The following is an 18684-nucleotide window of genomic DNA, read 5'->3' on the forward strand; positions in this document are numbered from 1 at the left end:
CTTGGGGATGTTGCATTTTAAAGGAACTTTATACTTCTACTGCACTATATTTCCATTTAAACTTACCTGACTAGTATTACTAATTACTCTTCAATTTAAGCTTTTCTGCACGAAACAGATCATGAGTTGATATTAAACTACTCAATATAGTTTCCAGTGCTCCACTTCACCCAACTAATATGTGAAGATGGTATCATTACTCTGAGCGATGGGGCATTTTTTTGTATGTACTTTCACTTTTGATATCACGCTAGGTACATTTGCTGAAGAAACCTTTGTACTTCAACCTGAGTAATATCTTGAATGCAGGACTTGTAACAGAGTGGTTTTACTTTGTCATACTAATGGATCTGAATAGCACTGATCTGTAAATCAGAAATATATTTTTTTCCAATGGCAGAGTCACATATCCTGAAATGTAAGGAGGCCGCTGTTTTAATTGTAGTTTTTCCAAAAATCTTTAATTCAAATGGTACATTGCCTTCTCCACATTTCTACAAACCCTTCTTAATTTATTTATTAACATCATATATGAACTTGTTTAATTCTTATTGTAACCCTCATCTCACCCTGCCAAAAGGCTTGTTGGAGGAATACAAAATGTGTATGTAATTAGTAATGTATGAAAAGAAAGACAGAAAGAAAGAAAGAAAGAAAGAAAGAAAAGACGCTCTAAAGATCAGCTTGGACAGCAGATGGCAGAGGCTCATTATACCCCTAACATAACAACCACAGAAGAAGATGTCACTTCCGTGTCAACACCGGATTGGCGGTGACGGAAAGCAAGAAATCATTTGCGTTCACAAACATTTCCCTTTACTACAACCCTTGTTTCCAGCCAATAACAAGCGTTTGAGCAGCATTTTATTTTGAAGAGAAAGACAGGAAGTTCTTCTTTCTCGTAACACCCGGGGTTTAACGGTTGAAGTGATACCAGACGCAGAGTTAACACAGACAGGTAGTCAACAGCTAATAACCCGTAATGAAAGATGATATGAATTACCATGGTGACTCGTGGACCTCTTCTTCTTTGACACCGGAATCGCGGAGATGCGTTTGGCTCTGAAATACCGATATGACATGTGTTTACCTCAGTGAAGACTGCCAAAGCTCGTTCATCGATCGTCTGGAGGGGCAACGTCAGATTAGCTAGAAACGAGATTTGATCTGTCGGACACAGACCCACCAAAATGCCTGGAAGTATGTCCCCGGTCCCCGTCCTGCCCCTGGTGATCAACTGTCTCATGTCGGCGCTCGGCTGCATGGCCACACTGAAACTCATTCCTGCTTTCAAAGACCATTTCATCGCAGCCAGATTGTACGGAATGGACCTAAACAAAACAAACAAGAAGGAAGTGTGAGTCGTTTTCTTATCTAGCGCGGGATTGTATCGGTCAGTTTGTGTTTTTTATTATGTCAGGTGAAATGTGGCTGGTTTGAGAGTCAGATATTGCTCTTATTGTTTCTCTTTCTGTTCGCTCTTTGCAGTCCAGAGTCCCAAGGAGTCATCAGTGGGACGGTCTTCCTCATTATCCTCTTCTGCTTCATCCCAGTGCCTTTCCTTAGCTGCTTTGTAGGAGATCAGTGCACGGGCTTCCCACATGATGAGGTGGGTTGATTGATGTAAAGCAGACCTGTGTGTTCCTCTCAGATCTGAAGCCTGACCCTCTGTGTTGTTGTTGTTTCAGTTTGTACAGCTGATTGGTGCACTTCTGGCCATCTGCTGCATGATCTTCCTGGGCTTTGCCGATGATGTGCTGAACCTTCGGTGGAGACACAAGCTCCTGCTTCCCACCATGGCTTCCCTGCCGCTTCTCATGGTGTATTTTACTAACTTTGGCAACACAGTCATCGTGGTACCCAAGCCCTTCAGAGCCCTGCTCGGGCTGCACATGGATATGGGTGAGTTGTGCAGTTGTGTCCTTCTGTAAGTCTGTCTACCCCAGTCACATCCTGCAGCCTCTCCAGGGGGATCCCAAAATGTTCCAAACTACAATGGACTTCTGTCCATTATGCTGCTGGACATGCATAAACATTTTGAGGACACACATAATATGATGTCGGAAATGACGCTGCTGTTTCATTCATCTTCAGTCATTCTCTAAATTTTGCTGAGTACTTAATGTGAGATATTCTGCAGGTATTCTCTACTACGTCTACATGGGAATGCTTGCAGTGTTCTGCACGAACGCCATCAACATCCTCGCGGGAATCAATGGCATCGAGTCAGGTCAAGCCCTGTTTATCTCCGGCTCCATCATCGTCTTCAACCTGCTGGAGCTCAGTGGTGTGTGGTTTGTCTTCTCTCTCGCCATCAGCATTACAGATGACACCATCTACAATGCAAGTCCTGGGTGTATTGGATCTGGAAATGCAAATTTTACTTCATAATGCCTGAAACAAGTCAAAGTAGTTTGGAAATAAGTGTGGGATTATCATGTCACACTGTCAGTTTGTCATCCAGACTGAATGTAATACTGTGTCATTTATATACATGGATGTTTTACAGCATGCCTTTTTTGCCGTTGCGCAATAATTCCTCATAACGTGCAAAATGCTGAACATACACTGACCTTTGGTTTGTGTTTTGCCTGCCAGGGGATTACCGTGATGACCATGTTTTCTCCCTCTACTTTATGATACCATTCTTTTTCACCACATTAGCACTTTTTTACCACAACTGGTAAGTTCGACCTATAACCTGAGGCAGTTTTACTAAAAATGATGTATGACTTGTCGGTGGCCCTGTGTTCTGTCAACTTGCAGCCTGTTTTGTTGCAGGTACCCATCATCTGTGTTTGTGGGAGACACTTTCTGCTACTTTGCCGGGATGACGTTTGCTGTCGTTGGCATCCTGGGACACTTCAGCAAAACGATGCTACTGTTCTTCATTCCTCAAGTGGTGAACTTTGTCTACTCCCTGCCTCAGCTCTTTCGTGTCATCCCCTGTCCCAGACACCGGCTCCCCAGGTGACCTGCTGTTCGTGCACTTCAAGTTTGTTTGTGTTATCTTTTCATTCATCATGACTGCTGTGTAATGTACTCAGTCTGTTTTCTTTTTGTTTTCCCCCCCATTGTCATGCCAATGATAGGCTGAATCCTGACACGGGCAAACTGGGGATGAGCTACTCCAAATTCAAAAGGAAGGACCTCTCTAAATTGGGACACCTCATTCTGACGGTAAAGCTCTTGCACTTGTGTATTCTTTTCTTTTCTTTTTTTTTTTTTTTTTACTGAGCGCTTGACCAATTTATGTAAACATATTCAGAAAGTCTGTCTGTCACATTTCCCCAGAGCCCAGAAGAATGCTTTCATATTGCATGCAATGTCTGGCCAGCAGTCATAACTTAAAGATATTTCATTAAAAATGATATGAGACAGAGAAAAGCAGCAAATCCTCACCCTGGAGAAGCCGAAACTAGAGAATGATGGCAATTTAACTTGCTTATTCACTTAAATGAGCTTTTTGAAAAGTTGCAAATTAATCAAAATGCGAATTAATTTTCTATCTCTGAACTAATCAATTAATCCACTAATGGTTTCTGCTAATGCAGCAGCATTATTTGGTTCCGATGTAAAACATGGTTGCTCATGTGCTGTATGCACGTCTTGCACATCATACCCTCAGTCCAGTACACTCTGGGCACACCCATGCAAGGGGTAGCATGTACTCTCAACATGTAAAAGCAAGCAGGTAGCATCGTGCCTGATGGTGCAGATGCAATAAACCCTCAAACAACACTGACATGTCTCTCACCTGATAAAACCCGAATTCCCCTATTAATTAGCCAGACAATTGGACAGAATTGCCATTTCACTTCCTTATATTAGTATTTGAATTGCTGGAAAATTTGGAGATGTGCAGAGCGATTCAGAGGTCTCGCACCAGGTCACCCACTGAAAAAGTGCATGTAGGGAGTATTGATCTAGGTGGGTAAACAGACACACAAGAGGCAGACCACTGGCAGGCTTCCAGCTGTGTTTATTGGTTGATAATAATAATGCCCTTAATCCTCAACAGGTGGCAGAGTTATTGAAGCTGCTAGAAGTGCGAAGAGGCCAGGAGGGAGATGATGATTTTATTGAGTGCAACAACATGACCATAATAAATCTGGTGCTGAAATTGCTCGGTCCCACCCATGAGAGAAGCCTCACAGTCATCATGCTCATCATTCAGGTATAACAAAAGCACCTCCTGAGTCCAAACACCCTGGAATAATGTAGGAGGTATATGAATGTTGATTTCTGTGTGTCTCTCAGGTGATGGGCAGCGTAGTGGCTTTTGGGATCCGTTATCACCTGGTGCGTCTCTTCTACGACGTCTAGACGGCTCTCCAGGAAAGCGCGGAGAATGACGGACCGAGAAAATATTATATTGTTATGGAACTAATTTACAGGCTTGTGGTTTATCTGCCTTTATAGAGTCCATCTGTTATTTTTTCTGCCTCAGACTCTACCTGCAGTAAAAACCCAGTGCAAGGCTTAAAGATCTATTTCTCTTTGTAAAACGGTTCTACATATAAGCATGAATGGCTAAGGACATGACATCAACAGCAGTAGTGCTGGTTGTTCTCCTGGTTTCAGTAATTACAAGGAGAAAAAGGAGACTGGGTCTTAATCAAATTGTGTGCCCCTGACCCTGAAAGTGTATTTTTATACTTGGTTTTTTAAAGGAAAAGTGCAGTCAGTGAGGATGACTTTTAGTCTTCAGGGCAGCCAGCATCAACGGCCGGCCTCTACTAAATTCTTACCATTTCATACCAGATTTCTGGATGTAGAAGTGCCCTAAAAATATTCACAGTGGTCGGCTGCTTGAATCTGCCGTTGAAGCAAAAATGTATGCACTCACATTACACCATCCATCCATACACGTAAATATCAATCCATGCACCACAGGTGGAAAGTTGGTATCTTTTTTTGTTTGTTTACCTCTTAACAAATGCACAGAGAATGGTGATTGTGAAGAAAAGCAGTGAAAACATGATGAGGTGAGAATCAGCGTGGAGATTATCATGGGGAATTAGGTGGAGACAGGTAAATACATTGGATATTGGGTATTGGATTAGAAGTGATGAAGTGAGATTATACTGTCTGGATTGTTGTAAAAGATAATTAAGGTATATGGAAGGTGAAGGGATGGGAATTGATTGTTTATACCGTTCTTGGTATTATTGGATACATATAGTAGCTGTATTTTTATGACTGATATGCATTCTCCTCCTAAGGGTTCAGCAGATTTGACAATGTGAAGTCAACCGGCACTGGACTATTTTGTTTAGGAATGTCACTACAAGTGAGAAACTGTTAACTGTTCAGATGGAAGGCTCAAATTGAGAAATAAAAGTTGATCAAAATATTAGATTGTGCCATTATCATTACTTGCAGTGGTTTCAGAAGTATTCAGCTGCTTAATTAGATGTAGTAATTACAAAAAAATTATAAATACTTGACTACAAGTAAAGTCTATCAAAAGCATTCATAATCTTATCTCTACAGAAGTATTATCGGGAAAAATATGGTTATCATTGACAAATCTGTTTCCGAGTATAAATTGGTCAACAAATCAAAAATTGCTGTGCAAGAATGCCAAAGGCCACAATTTTGTAATAACCAGTGAGAATCTATAAAAATGCTTCTTTATATTATTTATCCATTTAAAAAAGAAGAAGAAAAGAAAATACTGTTAACAGATTTTTTAAGCTCTCAGATATCAGTACTCAAAGGCTCTGCTATTGTATACTGCATAGTGTCGGGTGTTGTAATCTGTAGCACTGCTTAAATTGATGTTTCATAGTCAAAATCCTAATCTGTACATTAAAACTAACTGCCAAATAAACGAAGTAGAGTTAATTGTACCATATTTGCCTCTGCGATGTTGTGGAGTAGAAGTATAAAGTTGCGCACAATGGAAATACGCCGGCAAATACTTCGAAATTGTACTTAAGGACAGTAGCGTAAATGTACTTTACTTTTGAGTCCTGACTATCTCAAAGTTAGAGGAAATGGAGATTTTGAACCGGAACATATGACACCCGGAACTATTGAAGTATGCGTTGTTTCTGGGGCGACATCTGAGCTGCACATAGCCCGCGTTTCGAGTGACTGACCAAAACAATTCCTCTGTTGTTGACGTGTCAGTGCTTTTATTCAGCAACTTATTGCGCTGAGGCTCCTATTCAAGGAATACTTTGACGCTTTTTACGTCTTTTAGTTTGTCAAAGTGTTCCAAGATGATGTTTCTAACGCTCTGTTCGAGCTGGTAAATGTTATAGAGACGCTGATTACTGTTACCAACCAGCATCTGGTGTTAGCTAGCAGCCTGTAGATTCCAGGTGGTGGCCACACCAGGGCGACGGTTGTAGTTTCAGTCCGTTTAAAACACATTAAATTTAGCACACCTGTGACTCAGAGAGATGCCGCCCAACAAACGGATCCACAAGAAAACACTGAAGTTGGAGTGTGAATGGAGTTCGTGTCAGGAGTCGTTCAGTCGGATGGAGAACTTCTGCAAGCACGCGGAGGGTCACCTTACTGCCGTGAACATGGCGGAGGAGGATGAAGAAGAAATAGAAGGTGAGGAGTTTTTAGTATTATAGTTCAAAGTATAGGCCTGTGGCTCATCTATCAGCGGCAGGAAGTTATATTGAAAGACAGCACAATTTACTTTAGATATTAGAGTGCAGACTGGAAGTAGTGAGACACTGATTTATGTTTCTTTGATTTGGCTCTGTACAGCAATGGCTTGGGGTAAAGATAGTTTTCTTTTATGTCTGAAGAGTGTAATATTCCTCACTTGCAAAGTCACCTGCCTAATCTCAATGCCACTGAGCATCTCTGTCACTGGCTAAACTCCAGACTGAAGGCAAAATGTCCCCACAAGTAAGAAGTGAATCTGTCTGTAGCTGAGGCCTGGCAGACCACCACCAGGGAAGACACCAAGTGTGTACTGGTGTGTGTAGGTAGTAAACCTCAGCCAATAAGCAATTTCAAAAGATTTGCAACCAATTATTAAATGTGATTTCTTTATGTAACTTTAATATAGTTTTTCTCCCTGTTACTGTTTTCAATAGATGTGCATCTCAACTACAGCTGCAACGATTAATTGATTAGATGGCAACTATTAAATGAATCGCCAACTATTTTGATAATCGATTAATTGGTTTGTGTAATTTTTTAAGAAGAAAAGTCAGAATTCTTTGACTCCAGCCTCTTGACTGCAAATATTTTCAGGTATCTTTACTCTTCTGTGACAGTTAACTGAATGTCTTTTGGGATTAAAACTAGAATAGTTATTGCTTCATTTTACATCCAGTGTGCTGCGGTGCTGTGAAATTAGTGACGATAAGCAAGAAAAATTGATGTGTTGCGTGGCCACCAAAAGGATGATGCCTACTAATGCAAACCCTTTACTTTTTGTGTGAAGGGGAGAGAAACTGTCTTTGGAGAGACTGTGGCTTCTGTTCTGTAGAGGGGCCTGAGGAGTTGCGAAGACATCTGTTCTTTCACTGTTACCATACTAAGTTGAAGCAATTGGGTCAGCAGGTGCTTAACGCCCAGCCAGAAATGGGCACCTGCTCCATCGGCTACCACAACCGCAACAGCATCCCTGAAATCCCAGACAATTTTATCTGCCTTTGGGAGGACTGTGAGGTAAGCATTGCAGAGGCCACCTTCTCACATGCAGCCGTCAGTTGAGTTTGAAAGGTGTTTTTTTTTTGTACACTTCAGCTAATGCAAGTCCATCATGGATAGAAAAAGAAGTCTACATATGTGACACAAATCATCTCATCACTTAGTTGTCATGGTTTCACTCATCTTAAAAATTCACTGGATGTAAGAGTTTTTAGAAGCTAAGCAATTTGAGAACAGTGACTTGACCTCCAAGAGCGCTCAGCTGGGATAAGTAGGATGATTTCTTTAATTCAAGTGTTAGTGAAGTAGAGTTTTAACATTTGTCTTCCTGATGTCTAAATATTTCTGGCTATGTGTTTCTTTTTTCTATGCGTATTTGTCAAAGCAACCACCATATGAAAACCCAGAGTGGTTCTATCGCCATGTGGAGATGCATGGCCTGTGCATGGATATACCAGCAGGAGACTGTGAATTCCCAGTACGCTGTGGATGGAAAGGTACTTCGTGTAGCATGATTATCTCACGATTATAGAAGAGGTATTAATTTAGCTAAAAATGACACAACCCATTTAATGTCAAAGAAGTGAAGATGCTGACTACATTTTTTGCTTGGTACTAAGACTATGGGATTGTTGAGTTCTGAGCCTGTCGCTCTACAGATTGCGAAGCCACTGCTAAAGGGCGTCCAAAGCTGCGAGAGCACCTGCGGAGCCACACCCAGGAGAAGGTTGTAGCATGTCCAGGATGTGGGGGGATGTACGCTAACAACACCAAGTTCTTTGACCACATCATAAGACAGAACGCCATGGAAGGTAAAAACTAGTCAGAATTATGACAAGAAGATAAATAGCAATGTTCTTCAAATTGTGTCAATCAGTAATTCTTGATTTGTGTGCTTGTATGCATGTTTGCTGTAGGTCAGAGGTTCCAGTGTTCCCACTGTTCCAAACGTTTTGCAACAGAAAGACTACTGAGAGACCACATGAGAACCCACGGTCAGTCCTGCTGCCATTGTGCTGTCAGTGTTCCTAGTCGTTGGTTACGTGGGCTGAGGAGAACTTAAAATATCACACTGCTGTTTTTGTGTGTTTCAGCAAAAGAACCTCATATCACACAAAGTTTTTACTACAAAAAAAAAAAAAGCCATTTTCCAAACCATGCCTTACATTTTTAGATGAATTTTTGCTGGCCAGCAAGACACTGGTTTCAGCTCATGCATGTGTGAAGTGACATGTTAGATCTGATTGGTATCATAAAATGTATAATATACTAGCTATTTCAAGCAAGTGAACATTCGGTCCACCATAGGTACTTACAAGTTTGCATATTTTGTTTGTATTGTTTTTTTGTGTTGGTGTTGCCATAAATCCTTATTCACTTCCACTGTTAGTCGAGTTTCTACACAAGTTTGTTTATGTACCCATAAACATTAGTAAACGTTAGTAAGCCTGAACTCCCCAGACCCCTGCATCCACATGAGCAACTCTCATAGCAAGGAAATCTCTGTGCTGGATATCTGTGTTGTTATAGCAACAGTGTCAAGTTTTAATGTAAATTATTTCACCAGTATTTTTTGGCTTGACACAAGCATAAATAAAAGGAGGCTTTTATAACGTCTATTTTTGACCAATTGATCATGTGATACACTTTGATGTCCAAGCGAGTGAGGCAATTCTTTTGACGACAAACAGCTCTGCAGTATCATTAGGTGATTTAATCTGATCACTGCTTTGACTTTTTCTTGTTGGTACAGTGAGCCACTACAAATGCCCGCTGTGTGACATGACTTGTCCATCGCCGTCTTCACTGCGCAACCATGTTAAGTTCCGCCACAGTAACGAGAAGCCATACAGCTGTGAATACTGCGAATACAGGTATCACATCCTCTCAAGCTGCACCAATGCAAAACACGGTTAGGCTGTAGCAGACACACTTGTGTTCTTTTTTTCTTAATACTCCCACACTTGATTTTGCATTCGCAGGTGTAAGAATCTGGTGGATTTGCGCAAACACCTGGATAGCCACAGCAGCGAGCCAGCATTCCACTGCGACGTTCCCGGCTGCGACTTCACCTCTCGTACCCTTGTCACCATGAAGATTCACCACAAAAGGGAGCACGAGGTGAAAGGGGGAATCCTTTAAATTATTGTTGGTTTGCACTCAGATAGGGATTTTTGATGTCGTCTGTATTTCTCTAATGTTTCCTTTCTGTGATCAGGGGAATTTCGTAGCTCGTTACAAGTGCCATGTGTGCGATCAGTGCTTCACCAGGGGCAACAACCTAACTGTCCACCTGCACAAAAAGCACCAGTTCAAATGGCCATCTGGACACCCCAGGTTCAGGTAAGTCTTGCATTTACGAATCAATGAATCCAGTAATGTTGACTTTTAGACGATGGGGTGTTGCAGCACTGACGGTCTCTTTGTCACTTGGTCAGGTACAAGGAGCATGAGGACGGCTTCTTGCGGCTGCAGCTGATTCGCTACGAGAGCGTGGAACTGACAGAGCAGCTAATGAGGGAAAGACAAAATAGGCAAGCAGACGAGGATGAGGATGGCGGCCAGGCTGAGGGTCAGGAGCTGGAGGAAGAGTCCCCGGGCGCACCTCCTTCGGAGCTGCAGGTTGAACTGAGAGGGGTGCTGCTGGAGGAGGAGAGGACTGAGGAGCCATCTATCAACGCTGAGGAGGGAAGTCAGGAAGACGGCATGTTGTACGTTCTCACTGGAGGCTTGTCATGAACAGGAGGACTCTGTCATGCAGCAGCTCCAGGATACTGCTCAGCAGCAAGGAAGGCAGGTGGTTTGACTGCCACAACAGTCTGTCTACATAGCACACATGACAGGACATTCTGTAATCAGCTGTGCTGTTTCAGATACATGGCAAACATATGAAGCATCTTAAGCGCTTAAAAGAAGTTAATACATCTAACTGAAGGTATGTGTACTCCATGATGTTGAGCCTATATTAGGTAATAACCCTGTTTTAATGTGCTTTGTTTACTAATGTTGATCTTGTGGACAACCTATGTGACAGTATTTTTAGATTATTTTAAATGAAGTCATTGTTTCTCATACTCTAACATCCTCAGTCTGTTGAATGGATACTAATGCTGCGCTGCCTAGTGTGTGGTCATTCTCTTTTAGTTCAGAAACACATCAGCATGATGCCATCAGAATGGTTAATGTTCAGCAAAGTGTGTGGCATTCAGCAAAGAGGACCCTACCTCATCACGAATAAAGTGTGTATTTTTTGATGCTTGAATAAACTTGACAAAATGTTTGCAAAATCACATTTGAAATATTTTTTTTTTTTATTCTTTAATGTGGCACAGCAAAATGTTTTTGCTGCACAAAATTTAACACCATTACTATTAACTAGTCTTCAAGAGCTGAATATGTGTCATTCTAATTTGATATGACTTACAGCTCACCACACACTTCATGTATGGCGCCCCCTGCTGTGTAATTGCTCCACTGCAGCCAGATATGATCAGGCCATACTCGAACAGACTTGTTATCTAAAATTTATAGGCTGAGCTCTAAGTAGACAAACTGATTACATGACTAAACTGAATTGCTGTCTCCCCATTATTCAACCAAATCAACTTACTGAGACTTTCCTCCATTGGTTAAAATGATTATTTTAAGGCCAAAAAATGTGTATGTTTTTGATTGGACTGAAAGGTACACGCACATACAATTTAATTCAATTTTATTTATATAGCACCAAATCAGTGCTTTGATAGCAAATATTCAGATAACACAATTACTGCTCTTCTTCACTCTACCCTGACAATACAAGCTCAGCTCTGGTGATTAGGTGACTTAAACCATGAAAAACCTTGGCCAAAGCAGTGTGTCCAGTCACAGCATGACATACAGCACGCGGTGGCATTAGCTGTGTGTTGAAGATTAGGCAGCAAACACAGCTTAGCTCTCTGCCACTTCATTCTGTAGTCAGTGAGCTCAGACAGTTCCTAATGGCTTCATGTTTGTTGGCTTTGCAAATAAGAGGATGCAAAGAATGTTGCTGGACTGCAATATGACTTCGGCTCAGTTCCCAGATCCATCTGCAATTTTTCACACACACTGACTGCATGAGAGGATGGCCACTGTGAGGTTATATCCACTGCTACTGCTGTTGTTTTGGTCCTTCCAAAGAGCCACTTCTCAGTTTCCTGGATGGACTGGAGAGGTGGAAGGTAGTGGTAAGACCTCCTATAATGCCAGGATGCTGTTATTTTTCACTCATGTTGGGTCATAGAACAGTGCTAATTGCACTGTGAGGACAGTTCCTATGGATCCTTATATAATGACAACAACATCTTTCTTAATCTAAGCCGCAGATGCTGAAAATATTTCCATTTTGTGTTTTGTTTATATATATTATGTGGATGTTTGAGACTTGCCCAGCTATGGTGCATGACAAAACTAATAAAAATGTTTCAATGTAGTCGAGACAGAATGGATTCCCCAACCAGAGTTCATAGATGACATCTATTGGTCTGGGGTAGCACCGCTTTGTTTAGGAGGCTGTAAGGCGCGGCACCAGGAGCTGAGGAGAGATCGATGTGGAGACTCGAGCTGCTGCTGGCTCGGCTACAAGTCCCTGTGCAGAGGTAAGACCGCCACAACAATCACATTAGGTAGAACCCCTAAAACACAGTAAACCTGAAGTCACCCTGTCTGATTGACCTGTTATACTTACGTTTTCTTCATTTTGCATGGCAGTGAACTGTGGGAGGCCAGATGTGGACTATAATGGAGTCGTGTATGGTAACGACTGGTGGGTGGGCTCTGTGGTGAGGTACACCTGTCGCTCTGGCTTCATGCTGGTGGGAAGCCCTACCAGATCTTGCCAGCCTAATGGCCTCTGGACCCCGAAACCTATCTGCCTCCGTGAGTAAACACTGACCACAGTGACACAAAGACCCTACCCTTATGAACGTTTTAGCTGATTTCTCTCTGCCTGTCTTTTAGGAACGTGTCAGCGCGGACGCGTTGAAATCAGTGAGAGGGAGCTCAATGGCACGTGCAACTCCACCTGCACGTATAAGAGCTACTTCGGCCCACCCAAACAAGGTTGCACTCGGATAGACAACTGTAGGAAGAAGGAGACCGGCTGGAAGCGCTTCTTTGCACAGTGTGTCCCTTGCATTTGTGACTGCGCTTTGTCATGTGGTGAGTCGCCTCCCCACCACACTGTCAGGCATAAACGAAGGACTTGTTGAACTGATGTCATGTGAGCAAGTTGCAGTGGTGTCTCAGTGCAAATACACATAAATGTGGTTAATTATATTATGGCTTTAAAAATTAATTTGCTGTCTTTCTTTGAGGAATTCCATGCAAAGAACTGTTTTTTATTTTTAGCATCTGCAGCCTGAAGCGTGGTGAATACACTGTGTGGACTGCACAGTGTCACATCAGGTGAAGAGGAAATGCACAGCTTCAACACCACAGAGCCAAACTATGCTGCTTCATCCGATTGTGGGGACAAATTAGCGGGCCAAAATCTGGGTGTTTGCAGACATTCATTTTAATCTCTTTGGCACACTGAAGCCAACAATGTCTCCTCGGTTTCTATTTACAGGATGTTACACTATGATGAGAAGATTTCACTGCCTGAGGTTCAAATCCCTCTCGTCACTGATGAATTATAAGCAAAGCAGAACGGCTCAGTTCAGTCAATCTGTATGTTGGAAGGCGGCAGCCGGGTCAGAAAAGAAAAGTGAGGTGAATTGTACTTGGTTAAAGCTGCCTGAATGGCCGTGTCAGACGTGGGTTAAATAATTGTTTAAAACTTTTAAAATAAAAAGTTGAACCTGAGTTGCCAGGTGGCTGAGGTCTGTTTTTTGGTATAAGAGGCTCTTTTGGGGCAAATGCTTGTTCACAGGGAAGAATCTGGGAGCTCAGACAGCATTTGCTGGTTGTTTGAATTGATGCTGTAGTGTCATGTCACAGATTACACTGACCAGGAATATCTCTAAAACACACTCTAAGAGAAAGGAAGAAATAAAGATAAAGACAAGGGGAGAGGGAAGTGAAACCACGGAGATTAGCGCCTCTGCCTCATCGCTGCTCCTCTCAGTCCATCTGTCCTGGAAGGAGATGAAACCTTAATCTTGTTACAAAGGGAGGAGCTTTGGTCGAGGAGCTCAGGGGTCAACACGAAGAGTGTCGTAGAGCCTGAGCAAATTGTTCTTATAGGTAGTAGACTATGCACTGTTTTAATATTAAAATGATTTATTGTGGAAAAATAGGACAAATATCTATTTTTCTTGTAAATTCTTTACTTTTGTACAGATGTATGAATGTGAATATGATTTCTGGTGCATTTGAAAGGAAGAAAAAGATACTGCTGCCCTATCTGAAGTCAAAGCACCCACACTCAAACCACCCAGTGCGTTTTCAATGCTTTACTCACATCAGAATTCAAAGCCTGAATGTGCCTCAGATTCGTCATGAGCTGAAAAATGATGCCACTCACAACAAATGTATGCATCTCACCTTCAGGTTCTTCAGCCTTCAAACAGTTGTGATGGTCAGTATACTTTGTGGCATGTGACATTTCTTCTTATATCTCAAAATATTTCTTGTACTTATTCTTGGTACCACATATATCGTATTTTTAAAGTCAAATATTAATTCTTACTAACTCAAAGGTCAAATGAGGACAAATCACTGTCCAAATACTCTTTAAATGTAAATAAATGTCCTCTATATTTTTCAACCAGTGCATGCATGCAAGCCAGTCAGGTGGAGTTGATGCACAGACTCACTCGTTTCGATCTGATAAATGACATTGCTCCTGAAATCCTCTAGATGCTGCTATTTTGTTTATTCTCACAACATTTAGCACCACTTCACAGGAACTTGATAATCCAGAGACATTCGTCTCTGCAGAAATGAACGATGAAATCTCGGTGGGACACTTGAGCTCGTCCATCACTGTCGGGGCCAGGTGCTGAACCTGAGGATGATGTGTTCGTTTGCTTTGGGTTTGTAGCAGCCAAGTCCTGTGAGAAGGGAAACGTTTGGGTCAGATAGTTCACACGTGATCGCAGATTCTGAGAGGAGCTCAGTTGTGCTGTGGAGTTCTTGCAGCGATAGCCAATTAGAAGATAATGAAGAGCTATTAATATGTCGTCTTTACTCCAAAAACCAAACGGGCACTCTAAAATAATCAAAATTACTGACTAGAATTATGTCTGCCTGCTCATGAGCAGCAGAAATTACACCAAATATATTTAAGACAAAGAGTGACTAATATCATCACAACAATAAGATTTTAGAATAATCACAGTAAAGAACACCCGGAGGCAATAAGTGAAAGGAAAGCCAATTCTCCTGCTTCATTACAGCTCATTAAGTCTTCCTCAGATATGCTGTATTGAACCTCTGGGGAGGATACTCACCCACATCGAGCCTGTTGTACTCTCCTGAGCTTTCTGCCAGGATCTCCCAGTACGTCTGCTCGAGCTCACTCCCAGATATTCCATTCACACTCTCCAGCAACAGGCCAAAGTCTGGGTCCTCCTTCACCGTGAACCTGGCGATGCACACACACAGTCAGGACATGTTCCGGAGAAGCAGCTGAGCCACATTAAAGAACAAAGGCTGGTATGCAGGGATATTAAAAGGGAATGTCATGGGTGGTCACACTTGAAGTCGTGCTGCGTTTCCTGCAGTCTCCTCAGAGCGCCCAGCAGCACACCTCCCTCAACCACAGAGCTGAAGTAGGTCTCAGGTGACATGTTAGACAGCACGTTCTCCACAGACACTCTGACAGGAAGAGTCGTAGGACCTGCACGTCATGTTGTATTCAGTTTAAATGATGCTGCGCGTGATACGAACACAAAAAAAGTGTGTGATTTAAGGTTGGATGTTCTCAAGTTTTCACCTGTGTGTGTGAGAGCTCCTGGTGTCAACAGCAGAAGAGAGGCCACAGCGAGGAAAACAGCTGTCCTGAGCGCCATCCTGTCCAATCTATTTACCTCAGATGTCTAATAAAGCTGCAGCTCAGTACTTATAGCGCCTAACCCTCACTCCAGTCTCCCTTCAGTCTCCAGTCAATGTGTAACTTTGCAAAGGCTTCTTTGTTGAGCTGAAGTGTTTGCTCTCATCTCACACATGTGGCCGTCCGTCGCCGTTAATGTGTGGCTCATGAATAGAGAAACACTGTTATCGCTGGAGTGACTTAATGATCGTTTAGTTGATTAATGATCTGCCTTGTGGTGTCTCAGAAGGCATGAGGGGGACTGGTTGCTTGTTTTTATAGAATTTATGTGTGCAAACGTAGCTCTATTCTACAGAGAATGTAAGAAAGGTCACCCCTATTTCCACAAGGCAAATATTACATTATGCAATCAGGATTTGGCCTTTGAATTAGAATAATAGATTGAAGCACCTCCATAGCTGTCTTATCAGTCAAGCTTGAAAATGGCCCTGCACCTCGTTTGCTGGAGCTGAATAGCAAAGCATTCATCTTTAGTTTGGATACTATCATGTCTTCATCACAGGAAGGCTGAGTTATAGCACAAAAATCAAACATGTGGAAGTGTAAACCTGTGTTGACTTACAGGTCTAATCATATACAAGCTTTGCAATCCGTTTGATGGAATCAGGTTTGCATGCTTTGCTTTTCTGTGAATATGGTCATGGTTGATAATATTGGCAGCCTTAAGGAGGCAAATCACAGAGACAGAGAGAGGGAGAGATGGGTTGCTGTGCTGGGAAATTGCTCATGTGGCGACGTGAGAGCTCGTTTTAAATTGGTCTGATTAAGAGGCAGGTGCGATTGGCTAAAAATGGTCTTGATTTCCTCTCAGGGGTGATGTAAGGCATGTAGGGCCCGCTTGAACGCGAGTAACCCCGACTGTTTTACCGAAAATAACCCGGGCACTGCAGCATCAGCACCAGGCAGCTGCGCAGGTGCGGCCTTTAAAGAGACAGCGGGGCCTAACGTCTCGAAGCGTTTCCTCGTGTTTACTCTGTCTGTCCACAGCAGCGCACAGACAGCGCCGGAGCCCGACCTGGTCACCTGCTTCAGGTTAATGTGGGAGGATGAAAGATGGGGGAAAAAGAAAAACACGTATTCATGGCGGAGCTCTATCCTTACCTCAGTGGGTTATTCTCATTTCTCTCATTTCCCCAGAGAAAACAGCCCGGAGTCGCCCCAGAATAGAAAATGAAATAGTTAAAAGCTTTAAATTGGCACCTGAGAGGCTAATTGAGACGGGTTGCGGTGGTCAGTATGATCTGAATGCATTTAATTAAGTGTGAAGTAATTCCAACTTTTAGGTCAGTGTTCCAGCCTTAAATATATTATATATTTAATTAAATATCATCAAAATGTCTTCACTGTGATTTAAAATGCATTAATCACCCGGTATTGTGCTGTGCCTTTACGAAATGCTCTCTATCCGCTTCTTTCTGTTTCATTCTGAAACATGAGTTCAAGATGAGGATTAGGAGGAAATGATCAGAACCAAAACATTTTTCCCCCCTCCAGTAGCATCATGCCAGCAACGCCCTGCATCCCAGACCGGCGTGCGTACCACACAGACGCACTAACCGGTGAGAGGGTGACGGCGGCTGTTCCATCGAGCTGCTGCCGCCGCCGCTGCTGCTGCTGCTGCTGCTGAAGCATCTGCAGCGCTCTTCGACTGTTTTTGTTCCATTCCAGATGTCAGAGATGCCATCAGCGCCACTGCTGAGGATGTGTGTGAGTGTTTCGAGGCGAGCTGGCCACGGATGGATTTCATGAGAGGAATAATCGCGCCGAGGGAGAAGAGAAGCATGACAGGCATCCTGCCGCCCTGACGATTCTCTGGGATGCAGTCATAGTTTGAGGCCGGACATGATTTTGATCTCAGGAGTTGCTGTAGTGGATGCGGGACGATGTGCGCCGCACCCCGAGAAATACTGACGAGGAGAACACAGCTCGGTACATGCATGCCTCTCAGCCGATCCGGATTTTTGCAGGACTGTGGCGCACAGTGAGCATCTTTTGGAATTTTTTCTTTTGTTTTGTTTTGTTCTTTGTGTTTTCAGCTGGCTGGGACTGTGTGTTGAACCTTCTGATGTGGAGGGATTGTGCTGTTTCGTCTGAAGGCATCAACTGAGCACTGTTGCTCTCACCCACAGAGGAGAACCAGGGCTGAGCTGCTCACCTGGTCATTTCAACACACAATAATAAGTATGTGGAAATGCGTGCGTGTGCGTGTGTGCGTGTGCATGTGCAATGCAACACACAGTAGGGCTGGCTGATGGAGCCACAGTTTCTGTTGATGTGTCCACAGGACGGGCTCATTTATGACTCATCTACCTTTAGAAAAAAAAGCCCTCTGCTGAATTCTGTCTCATGTTTTCATCCTCATCAGTTTGTAGGTAACAGGTGCTTTTAGGAGAGGTGGGAGCATCCTTCATCACTGACAAGCCACTGCAGAGCACAGAATCACCACACCGCTGCCAAGCTGCACACCTAGATACATTTAGCAACCATATTTCATCCTTTCAGGAGACTTTTACTATGCTGTGTGTGTGTGTGTGTGTGTGGCTCACGTGTGCTGGCTTTGGGGCTGCACATGACAGATCATGGAGGCCTTCATCTGACTAAGAGGCCATTAAAGCCTCCTAGTGTTTTACAGGGCTTATACGCAGGCTTGTAATGGAAATTCACTAATGGCAGGGTGGTCAATAGAAGTCGTGGTCAATTTTCTTCACCGGTCCTCTTCGCATGAGGATGTTTTACTACATGCACAGCAGGTCATGGGCAGCAGAAAGAGAGTACCACCGGGCTGCACAGAGGTGGCGGCGGATGTTTGGAGACAGATCATGTGTCTACACATGATATGAGTTTTGATTAGGAGTGTTAAACCCAGAACAGACTCTTGATGCTTGTGCGTCTGTGGGCCAACATGTGCTGCCTACTTCCTTTATGTGCTCAAGAATATTCAAAGCTGTCCTGAATGTGTTCTTTAGATCGCAGTGATTTGTATGGCAGTTTCAGGTATGCATGAACTTTAAATAGGCAATTTGACACAATCGGGT

The 18684-nt window shown here is 43.0% G+C and overlaps 2 protein-coding genes and 1 long non-coding RNA gene across 3 annotated transcripts; all 3 read left to right on the plus strand.

The window, feature by feature from the left end:
- The first annotated feature begins 836 nt into the window (after nucleotides 1–836).
- dpagt1 (dolichyl-phosphate (UDP-N-acetylglucosamine) N-acetylglucosaminephosphotransferase 1 (GlcNAc-1-P transferase)) lies at nucleotides 837–5760 on the plus strand. Its single transcript, XM_041952504.1, has 9 exons — nucleotides 837–1357; nucleotides 1489–1609; nucleotides 1689–1902; nucleotides 2141–2287; nucleotides 2599–2683; nucleotides 2782–2970; nucleotides 3093–3180; nucleotides 4022–4177; nucleotides 4261–5760. Exons 1-9 carry the CDS (start codon nucleotides 1191–1193, stop codon nucleotides 4324–4326), a joined length of 1233 nt encoding a protein of 410 aa, XP_041808438.1. The 5' UTR covers nucleotides 837–1190; the 3' UTR covers nucleotides 4327–5760.
- A 346-nt stretch (nucleotides 5761–6106) lies between these two features.
- Nucleotides 6107–10900, plus strand: LOC121617408 (histone H4 transcription factor). Its single transcript, XM_041952583.1, has 9 exons — nucleotides 6107–6573; nucleotides 7424–7650; nucleotides 8018–8129; nucleotides 8292–8444; nucleotides 8550–8627; nucleotides 9386–9506; nucleotides 9615–9753; nucleotides 9851–9975; nucleotides 10071–10900. The coding sequence occupies exons 1-9, from the start codon at nucleotides 6414–6416 to the stop codon at nucleotides 10369–10371; spliced, it is 1416 nt and encodes a 471-aa protein (XP_041808517.1). The 5' UTR covers nucleotides 6107–6413; the 3' UTR covers nucleotides 10372–10900.
- Nucleotides 10901–12744: 1844 nt separating this feature from the next.
- On the plus strand, nucleotides 12745–13458 carry LOC121617833. Its single transcript, XR_006007414.1, has 2 exons — nucleotides 12745–12813; nucleotides 13003–13458. It is a non-coding gene; the product is annotated as an uncharacterized LOC121617833 (long non-coding RNA).
- The last annotated feature ends 5226 nt before the right edge of the window (nucleotides 13459–18684 follow it).

Source organism: Chelmon rostratus, chromosome 14, assembly GCF_017976325.1.
Source record: "Chelmon rostratus isolate fCheRos1 chromosome 14, fCheRos1.pri, whole genome shotgun sequence".
NCBI classification, from domain to species: Eukaryota; Metazoa; Chordata; class Actinopteri; order Chaetodontiformes; family Chaetodontidae; genus Chelmon; species Chelmon rostratus.

Coding starts and splice junctions, on each gene's coding strand:
- dpagt1 (XM_041952504.1), top strand. CDS start 1,191: ATGCCTGGAAGTATGTCCCCGGTCCCCGTCCTGCCCCTGGTGATCAAC. Junction 2,971..3,092: donor CCCAGACACCGGCTCCCCAG/GTGACCTGCTGT, acceptor TGCCAATGATAG/GCTGAATCCTGACACGGGCA. Junction 4,178..4,260: donor TCATCATGCTCATCATTCAG/GTATAACAAAAG, acceptor TGTGTCTCTCAG/GTGATGGGCAGCGTAGTGGC.
- LOC121617408 (XM_041952583.1), top strand. CDS start 6,414: ATGCCGCCCAACAAACGGATCCACAAGAAAACACTGAAGTTGGAGTGT. Junction 6,574..7,423: donor GGATGAAGAAGAAATAGAAG/GTGAGGAGTTTT, acceptor TTTTGTGTGAAG/GGGAGAGAAACTGTCTTTGG. Junction 8,628..9,385: donor AGACCACATGAGAACCCACG/GTCAGTCCTGCT, acceptor TTGTTGGTACAG/TGAGCCACTACAAATGCCCG.